The sequence below is a fragment of the Arctopsyche grandis genome, chromosome 11 (assembly GCF_051622035.1).
Source record: "Arctopsyche grandis isolate Sample6627 chromosome 11, ASM5162203v2, whole genome shotgun sequence".
NCBI classification, from domain to species: Eukaryota; Metazoa; Arthropoda; class Insecta; order Trichoptera; family Hydropsychidae; genus Arctopsyche; species Arctopsyche grandis.
In genome coordinates this window covers 5,950,443-5,961,379 of record NC_135365.1, presented here as the reverse complement: position 1 = coordinate 5,961,379, position 10,937 = coordinate 5,950,443, and the positions used below count along the sequence as shown (strand labels likewise).

Below are 10,937 nucleotides of genomic sequence, written 5' to 3'. Positions count from 1 at the left end.
CTCGATTTGCAATCCTGATTTCGATTTTGTAACCAATAGACTTTCAGCTAATTTTTAAAAAAATATCCATCCATCTGTAAAATCACATTTTAAAACATTAATAAGATAATAAAGTTTTAAGTTACTGTACCAAGATTTGAGATATCAGATCAAATTTGTTTAACTCATCATGACGATTGAGTTTAACGAATTTAAAACTAAAAAATTATCAAATTTATTATTATTAAGATTCTTAAAAGAAAAGTCATTATTATTACAGCATAGTTTCAATAAAAAAGTAAATCTGTAATCGATCTCGTTTTTTTTTTAAATACATATATGCGCTAAACCCTTTTTCTACTATTATAAATATGATGAAGGAAATGCTATAATGGGTAATTTTACCTCTCTCCACAGAAGGGGTATAAATGATGAAAATGGACCGAAAAAACATCATAATAACATTGATTGAATATTATTTTAGCTTCAGTCTGTTTTTAACTCAATAAAGAGCTTTTTTTAAATTTCAACCAATACTTTCTAAATCTAATAAAAATGGATTAATGCCTAATCTGGCATTAAAAGTTCAAGCAAGTCTTTCATCAAATCACCTACTTAAACTCCCTTAAAAATGGCCCCCCCAGACCTTTAAATCGCCCACAATAGGGCGTTTACGTCCCCATTAACAACCAGTGATATATGAATGTATATCGAATTAGTAGACCAGATACGAAAATAATGCAGTTGGCCGTTAGTCATTTCGATTTAAAAGTAAAAAAGAAGAGCTTTGCTACAGTAGTCTTTTGTGCCCATATGTATGTTTATGTATGTACGGGTCTACGTGACGAGCCGGAATGTTAAATTACCGAAAATGCAAATATCGGAAGGGAAAGATCGAAAATCGAAAGATCTTAAGTCGAAAGATCAAAAAAAAAAAGGGTGCATGGTAAACGGTACATACTCACTTAATTTGCGCGAGCAGGATACAACAGGAACAAGAGGAACGGGCTTTTCCTGTCGTATTCTGCGCGCGCACATTTATTTATTTTGTAAAGAGATTTAATTAAGAAAAGAATATACATATGTATATTATACGAACTTTGTAATTTTATGTTTTTATTAAAACCAAAACCAGTAATAGAAGTATGTCGAAATATAATATCAATATATTAAACTTGGATCATATTATAATTGTGACTCGGCAAATAACTTTTTTCCACAAAATTTCTTTACAAAAAAGATCCATTGCATTCCTTACCATGCAAATACTATATAATTACACTTGCAATAACAAATTTCATAATATACATTAATTTTTATATGGTGGTACAATTTAGTGTAATGTTCTACCAAGTGGTACACGAACCAAAAAGGGTTGGGAACGCTGCTCTAGAGTTAAAGTACTACTTACGGTTGAGGTATAGATACATATTTAAAAAATATCACTGTATAAAATTTATAATTTCTATTATATCAAAAAAAAATTTCAGTCTGATCCGTTGAGTGGTTTAGAAGATAATTGAATCCAAAAGCTTGAAAAGAAAAAAAACGACACCTATGTATAAGGGGAGGTACCATTTCCGGTCAACTTAAAAATTAAAAAAAAAAATCATCGTATCGATTAGCATTACAGAGACCGATACTAAGTTTCAGTTTGATACGACTATGGATTCGATAAGCCTAACATTTCAACGGTTCAATAGGACTAACATGTTTTCTAGATAATGAAAGTGTTCAAAATCAGTGTTCGATTCAGTCAAAATCTCGAGTTCCAATTTTTGTATGATCACAAAGCTTCACCTATTGTTACTACGTACATAGATAAAGTAAAAAGGTAATGAAAATAATTACATCAAATCCTGATTCTGATTCCGATTCCACACAATGCAAGCAGCTTCGAAGCTCCAACACGACGAGATACCTATTCCAAAAGTCTCTTCACAGGAAGCGAACGTCCAGCGAAAGCCAATTGCGAAAGCGAATGCGACCCAGAGAGAGGAACTCGCTAGAATGGCGAGCGTTCGTCAGTCGGGAATTACCCCTCAATACAAGGTCATAAATAAATTGCCAGTGTTTGAACATCAGTACTCATATCAAACTTATTGTAAATTTGCAACTGTAATATTATAAATCATCTTCATCATTGCGAACAAAATCATAGGTAGCTATTTATATTTTTTAATTAAATAAATAGATAGTAAATAGTAACAGGTGCCTTTTAAAACTTTGATAGTGGTCCTTGTTTGTTACTACCTGATAGCAATATATTTTTATTTACCGCCAATTGGCGTTAATATATTACATATATTTGAATAAAAATGGTCAATAACTGCAGTGTTCCCCCACCTCGCATTTTAAAGCTGTATTTTTTTTGTGCAACTAAACACCGTACCTGGCAACACTAAACCGACTCTCTACTCGTGCGGGTAATCCCTGAAACTCATAACTCCATTAGTCATCGCCTCGTCGGATCCAATTTCGATACTGGATATCGATCGGTTATTGATCGTGCATTCATTATAAAATTCCAACATACATATGCATTTGTTTACAATTCAACAAGAATATCTCAACGCCACAGTATGTAGATATTTTAAATACTGGACGTGAAATATATTTACTCGAATGTTTTAAAATAAACAATTAGAACAAGGATTTTATTTAATTCATTAATAATACTGTGGGAATCTCGTCACATTCACCAAGCGGAACGATGCCAAAATCCTTCGAGAATATTCCGCAACAACAAAATACATCGAGCGGAACACCATCAAGCATTCCAGAAAATTCGACGCCTCGACGAAAGCAAATTCCTTTCGTACGCATCAACAAACTAAATGCTCGTACAACCACTTCCACCAAGCATTCCAGAAAATTCGACGCCTCGACGAAAGCAAATTCCTTTCGTACGCATCAACAAACTAAATGCTCGTACAACCACTTCCACCAAGCATTCCAGAAAATTCGACGCCTCGACGAAAGCAAATTCCTTTCGTACGCATCAACAAACTAAATGCTCGTACAACCACTTCCACCAAGCATTCCAGAAAATTCGACGCCTCGACGAAAGCAAATTCCTTTCGTACGCATCAACAAACTAAATGCTCGTACAACCACTTCCACCAAGCATTCCAGAAAATTCGACGCCTCGACGAAAGCAAATTCCTTTCGTACGCATCAATAACCACTTCCACCAAGCATTCCAGAAACCATATAAAAGGAGGTACAACCCAAACAACCCCAGTCAACATCCAGCTCCTGACCAGCCACCACTTCACTACGCGGACTTGGAAGAACAACCAGCCAGCAACACACTGCCGTATCCAGAGACTTGCTGAACATAGCCGAATGCCGAGCCAGCGACACTCTACCATATCCAGCGACTTGCCGAACATAGCCGAACAACGAGCCAGCAACACACTGCCGTATCCAGAGACTTGCTGAACATAGCCGAATGCCGAGCCAGCGACCCTCTACCACATCTAGAGACCTCTGAACGATATACTTTTACCAACAATTAATCATACTTGTGTATACGTGTTACTATCGAATAAATATCACATTCAACATATAGTTGTATTAATACCGAACACAGACGAACCTGTCTATAATACATGGCGGACTGGTGGTGAAGAAGACCTTCACAACAAGACTAGATCCCCATAATACTAGTGATAGTTACGGCAGCGGTTTCCAAACTTTATGCTAATACGCCTCCCTAAAAAAAATTTTTTCCGCGCCTCCCTACCTTTTTTTTAATAGATATAATAATATAGACACGTTTTAAATAATAAACCTTTATTAAAAAAAAATACTAAACACTACAATAGACAGAATAATAAAAAGGTTTTGCTATAACAAATGTATACGAAAACGTTGTTATGTAGTGAATATCTTACAACCTATGTATGTACTTATATTACTCTGTATTCCCGCTTGTTGTTTGATCTTGATTCTTTGAGCGCACGTTTAATTGATATTTCCCTTTAAGGTTATTTATGAGACTTTCAAAATCTTTATTGGTTTAGCTATATTTTTGTCTCACGACTTTCGTTACCCTCAAATATTATTATCCCTTTTAATCTGCACAACGAATTGTGTGTATCTACCCAACCATTTCTCGATACACTCAAGGGATACATATGTAAACACTAAATCTTAAAATATTGTTTTTAATTAACTTTATTGCTTTTCTACATTTTTCTCACGAATTGTGTTTCCCTCAAATATTATTATCCCTCATTAATTTGCATGACTAATTGTGTGTATCTACGAAACCATTTCAAGGGATACATATATCAAATACTAAAACTATCTTACGCATGAATGCCACTGTTAATCACCAGTTGTTTTACCAAACTGTGATTGGTTGAAATTGTTACCCTTATTGAAAATATGCTCATGTTAAACATATTGAAAAGCACTTGCGATTAAACAGCCTGACTAGTAACTTGTACATTTATCTCGTGTATACTTACTGCTATTTAAATAATATAATCATCTGACAAAATCTGTGACTATAATATTTTTACACTATCTCCTTCTCGTCCCCGTAACAACGTATATTTATTTTTATATTAAATTACTAATTAAACTACATCTAACACTTCAAAATTTAATGCGAAGGATGTTGTTGTTTATTGGCACAAAGTTAACCTGGCTCGATATTTGGTTTTCATTGCAGCTAGTGCCGAAAAGCCCGTTTCGCATAAATAAGACGTTACCAACTGTAGAAGCACTTGCATTGCTTTGCAATACAAAGATTCATACTCTCCACTAAGATTCATCGAAAATTTAATTACGGTTTAATTTTGAAACTTTTGTTTTAGTGAGCTATCGCATGATAATTCTATCATTTTTCTTTTTCGATGGTTGTCAGCTCGAATTCGTCTTCTTCATTGTAGTTAAATGGATTCTGTATCCACAAAAACTTTTGAGAAATCAAGGAAAAATGCAGGACAAAACCATCCAAGTGGTCAATAAAAAGATTTTTACTTGCTTCAATATTGGCTGTGGGCTAGAAATTTTTGGAAAGTGAAAACATATCCAACTCATTCTTTTGTAAATTTGATTTCCATAACTTCAACTTTTTAATGAAAGCTTTTACTTTGTCTTTTTGAACAAGTGGATGTATTTGTGATCCCCGCATTGATTTATTTAAACCACTCAATTTTCTATGTATATACGTCTGGACTATTCTATGAACCTATGATTTATTGGAAATTGGAATTAATAAGATGAGTGAATAAATATTGGATATTTTAAAAATAATTTTTAAACACCGTTATTCCTATTGAACTGAATCTTAGTATATGTAAGTTAATAAAATGCTTATCGGATCTACGAAAATTAAGCGACATAAATATAATAAAATAAAAAACAAGTGAATCATATATATTTATTTTTAAAATCTTTTTTGCCATATTAATATTTCGGCTTCGAATTTGTCAACAAGACTATAAGAACAGCTTAACTTTTTATACTACGACATAGCAACAATTTTTTATTTGTTTATTATCAACCAATTAACAACTTAAAATAAATTCAGTAAACTGGCAATTTACTGACAACTTCATTCGGATCGCCAACAGAACAAGTCAATATGGAAACGAGAGGCCCCTTCATAACGACAATCCTAACGGTGCATCTTTCCAACAAAAAACGCCATTTTAATTGGCCTTTCGCATCAACATCCATAGAAAGAAACTCAACTACCTAAAAAATCCAAACAAAAACATTAAAACAATAAAAAAAACAAGAATATTATAAGAAAAATAGCAAGTTTATTCACCGAGCAGCCGAGCACTTGTTCGGCAAACTTTCCCGTGAGCCTACAGTTCCGAAGAGATCCCGTATGATCGGTCAATGTTACGTATACATTAAAGTTAATCTCCGGCTCCATATTTTCAGCACCCGAAGCTACAGAACATTCTATATTATCACACGCTGTCTTCGTCTCCTTCACGATTGAAGAACAACTCACACTAAAAGACATAAAGAGTAAATAACTTCTCACACATTTATCTCAAATACTCAGCTTTTTTTGCTACCATTTAGTGAGTGTGACTTTGTTGCAGCCATCCAGGTCCATTTGGGTTATTACGGCATACATCAAAGCGGTAAATTGGACGTGTTCCTCGACGTTGGCCCGATCGAGCACTTGCTGCACCGTCATTACGCTTCTGATACTAATCGCTGTGGAATTCATGCCCACGATTATTAAAATTACAATTTAATCATTAGTATTTGTCGTTGTTGCAAATTGATTTTACGATCTGGAATATCTTGGGAGACTCGGTCGATGACTGCACTTCTCAGTATTGGGGCATGTCTCGCGTACACTCTCAAAGCTTCGGCTTCAGCGGTGTGCGGATCCTCGGTGATGACCGTGCGCCCGATGATGCGACCCACTATGGCTTTGTTGAAGTTGTTCCATTCCAGTTTTATGTCGGAGATGAAGAGGACAGTCTCGCGGGATTGCCAGGACGATGCTCTTTTAATTGCTTCCGGTTCCCAAATCATAATTTTGAAAGGATTTGTGGTCGTTTGATCCATCACGGACACTTCCCGGTTTTGTATTTCTTCACCTTCACATGCACAGTCAATACATGAGTTTAAAATGATACAAAATATAATTATTATAATATCATTAGAGACAAAAGTCTATTTAAATCATTGAAATATAATAAGCTTCTGATTTGATACTTGATGTAAATAAATTTTTGGCTTTTTGTGAATTTATTATTTTATTAAGTTTTTATTTTAATTGAATTGTATAATATAAATGAAATAATTAGTGTAATTTTTACCAAATTTGGTTTTTATATTACGAGGTTGTGCTACAGCTCTCACAGCGACTAATAAGTCAATCGTATCCTCTCTAAAATCTTGAGCTGCAAAATAAAAAAATTATCTATTTAATTAAAACTTTTCATAAATAGAGAAAAAACTGGATTGAATTCAATTTGTTTCGTCTGATGGAACCAACCCAAATGATTCATTGATAAATAGTTGGAAAGCTTTTTCCCTATGGTATGCTATATACTAAAAATACTAACAACAAAACTAATTTTTAAAATAGAAAATGATCTATATTAGAATAGATCTAAGATTTATTTTGAATAGTAAAAAGAATTTCAAAATCAAACGAAAATTCATTGATAAAACTGTCAAGAGAATTGTGCTATCTTCAGAAAATGAGTTGTTAAATAAGTATTGGATTATTTGACTTAAAAGGCTTTAAATAATGTGAAAGGATTTACAAAGTATTCAATATTGAACTATTCAAAGAGTACAGGGAAAGATAAAATACAATCGCATAAATTGTTATTTATACGATTCTATTTGAGTCCCTATTTGTCCCGAGTTCAACAGACAAATCCTGAGTCCAGCATTGTCTCTGAGAATCCAGACTTAACTAAATTTATAAAGATATGTGCAGAAATGTTCATATGTATAGTTATAGAGGCTCGCTTAATCATTTATGAATAATATTTGAAACTGTCAGCGTCAGCTGAAAGTGTTCCTATCAGCTCAATCCGAGTGAATCTGAAATTATTTAATATTACTTGCAATGTTGATGTCTATTAAACAAATTTTTACTGAATATGACTAAAGCAAACTAGGAACAAAACAATAGATGAGAAATGGATAATATTTTTTATATGTAGATCATTCTGTTTGCAATAATTTGTATAAAATTGTGGCCCACATACTCTCAATTCCACATTCCAATGCAATTTGAGAATGAATATTTGGTTTAATGAGTGCAACCTGGAGCAACTAAACAATTATTAAAAACTGTAGAAGCTGAATTAATGATCAGGCAAAATTTTGATTACAATTGTAATGTTTTTAGACATTTTTTATCGAGCGTAAAAAAAGGCGAACATATTTTGAAACAAGCTAAAAGCTCGGAAATATATAATTTTAATAAAACTGTAATGATTGCATTTATTTTTTCGTTTAAATCAAAATTTAATTTTTGTGATTGTATTGTATTTTAATAACTGTTATTCCTGCGGATTATCATGCGACTATTTTTCATATGTTCTCTTATATTATATATACATATTCACATATGTTATAATTGAAATAAAGTGATGTATTTTTTCTTAATTTCTTTCTTAATTCTACAATTTCTTTTTTTTTTTTTGATTGTTCGAAATAGTATATCTGTGATATCAGAAACCTGGCAAACCTACGCAGAATGAATTTTACATTGTATTGATCAAAAATGATATACATATTATAATCACTAGATATGTATAATCATTGGTTGCATTCCATTCTCTTTTCAATGTTACAATTTGAAGTTTGTTGAAAAGTACCAAAGCTAGTATCATTATATTGATTATTTTCAATAACATATTTGTACATATAAGAGAAATTTCGTTTGTTTGATGTTGTACTTTAGCCAAGTCTGATCTGGGTCGGATCCTTTAAACGGAATACTTAAATAGATTAATCTATAGAAACTATAAGATACAGACAGCTTTTTTCGACATCGGCCAACGTGAAATATCCAGCCGCTGATTTAGTAGGCAGATGCAACAGAGGCAAATAGTTCGTATAGTTTTCAGCTTCGTGTATAGTAATCTCAGATTGCCTTTCGTTCAGTATAATTTTAAACGGCGACGAAACCTGCATTGAAAACAAAACAAGCTATGATTAAGAGTGTGGAAATAAATGGAGATGTACTGTACGGTAGAGACGGACACATTACCAAAGGTTGATATTGCTCGCTTCGGCTTTCCAACTGTCTTGACTTGATTTGGGGGCTCAAAATGTCGACTGAAAATGCAAAATATTCGGCGTTACCAACGGAATGAAAGCAGATGAGAGTGTGTGTGTGTGTGTGTATGTGTATAATAGAAAGCGGGGATAGTGACCGACGTCTCCGACGTGAAACATCTGGTCGAGCGACATGACGAAGTGGGGAGAGCCCCAAGCCGAGCAGTTGGCTGTGTCTATCGTCGAGTCCCTGATGGTGAACGAGAACACGCCTTTGGACTCCCCGCCGGCTCCCGTTCCCGTTCCCGTTCCCGACTCCGGGCCCGTCTTCTTGAACACTCTGGGCGCACTCTTGGCGATGATGACGGCCACCAGCATGCACCCCGCGGCGTCCGCTTGCAACGACCGCAGCGCGACCATCCGAAGACCACTTCCACTTCCCGAACCCGCCATCTTAGTTCATGAGCTTAGAACTGAACTTGGCGCCACTCACTGCTGCCACCACCTCTAACCTCGCCCCCGCGCGTTGGCCACAACTCGTGCATGAACGTGATGCAGACATTGCGGGGGAAAGAAAGTATGATACAGATAAGAGTAAACGGGTCACATCCCAAATGTGAATCGCTACCAGGATAACTGTCGCACAGGAAAATTGCCGTACAGAAAACTGCCCAAATATTAAAAATTAAAAATTGGTCAAATTTTTAATTGGTCTAATTTTCGGGTGTGACCAGTTTTAGTGTGACGGGTGATCTCGTGTGACCGATCTATAGCGACCGGTTGTCCTGTGACTGGTTCACATATGACTAGTAGTCCGTTTACCATACCTTCGTTCGTTGGCTCGTAAATCCGTGACGTCATCAAACAAACAAATCGATTTTTTTCGATTCAAAGGATTCGAAGTCCCTGGGGGCAAAGATGCCGAGGGCAAAGCCCTAGAGGGCGCAGACTCCGGGGGTGAAGCCCTAGGGAGCGCATCCGTGGGAGCGCAGGCACCGGATTCTGGTATACAAATAATTTCGTATACATATAATTTTTTATAAGAGACTTACTAAATGTATATGTATGTTTGTTCGTGACAGCCAATTTAATAAAAAATAATAAATGAGTATTCAAATACATAAATTTATATAAAACTAGCTGTATTACCCGGCTTCGCTAGGTATTTGTAATATAAAACGCTTAAACATAACTAATCTAATAGTAAACAAAATAAAAAAATTTAAAATTTTATTTTTTAATTTTATTTTTATCTTTTCTTTCTTCTTATAATCTATAATTTGGAAAGAGACTTTGTATGTATGTAAATATCCTTGGTCGTCGTCGTCGTCGTCGTCGTCGTCGTCTTCGTCGTCCGTAGATCGGTGACGTCATCGAACACGTGATTCGATTTTTTTTTTTTTTCGATCCATGGGCGCCGATTTTTTTTTTCGTTTCAATGGATTCACCCCCGCGGGGGCGCAAGGCGAGTAGCTTCATGGGGCCCCGCCAGGGGCGCCACAAGGGGCGCAGCCCCGAAGGGGGCCCGGGGGGCGCAGCCCCGTGGGGCCCCAGCCTCATGGGGCGCAGCCCCATGGGGCTCAAAAGGGGGCGCCACAAGGGGCGCAGCCCCGTGGGGCCCCGAAGGGGGCCCGGGAGGCCCAGCCTCATGGGGCGCAGCCCCATGGGGCTCAAAAGGGGGCGCCACAAGGGGCACAGCCCCGTGGGGCCCCAGCCTCATGGGGCGCAGCCCCATGGGGCTCAAAAGGGGGCGCCAACAGGGGCACAGCCCCGTGGGGCCCCGAAGGGGGCCCGGGGGGCCGAGCCTCATGGGGCGCAGCCCCATGGGGCTCAAAAGGGGGCGCCACAAGGGGCGCAGCCCCGTGGGGCCCCGAAGGGGGCCCGGGGGGCCCAGCCTCATGGGGCGCAGCCCCATGAGGCTCAAAAGGGGGCGCCACAAGGGGCGCAGCCCCGTGGGGCCCCGAAGGGGGCCCGGGGGGCCCAGCCTCATGGGGCGCAGCCCCATGGGGCTCAAAAGGGGGCGCCACAAGGGGCGCAGCCCCGTGGGGCCCCGAAGGGGGCCCGGGGGGCCCAGCCTCATGGGGCGCAAGCCCTAATAGGCATTAACTAAGGGGGGCGATGATTAATTGCCCTAGACGGCAATTAATCATGGGGGCGCGGAGGGGCGAAGCCCTAAAAGGCAACTGATCATGGGGGCGAAGCCTTAGACGGCATTTAATCATGGG

General features: G+C 37.5%; 1 protein-coding gene across 1 annotated transcript; it reads right to left on the bottom strand.

Annotated features, from left to right (window-relative positions):
• Positions 1-5,364: 5,364 nt before the first annotated feature.
• On the bottom strand, positions 5,365-9,187 carry hdm (meiosis specific with OB domains hold'em). Its single transcript, XM_077440649.1, has 8 exons — positions 8,871-9,187; positions 8,705-8,772; positions 8,472-8,622; positions 6,789-6,872; positions 6,252-6,566; positions 6,030-6,174; positions 5,771-5,963; positions 5,365-5,694 (listed from the first exon to the last, which is right to left on the bottom strand). Exons 1-8 carry the CDS (start codon positions 9,163-9,165, stop codon positions 5,524-5,526), a joined length of 1,422 nt encoding a protein of 473 aa, XP_077296775.1. The 5' UTR covers positions 9,166-9,187; the 3' UTR covers positions 5,365-5,523.
• Positions 9,188-10,937: the final 1,750 nt, after the last annotated feature.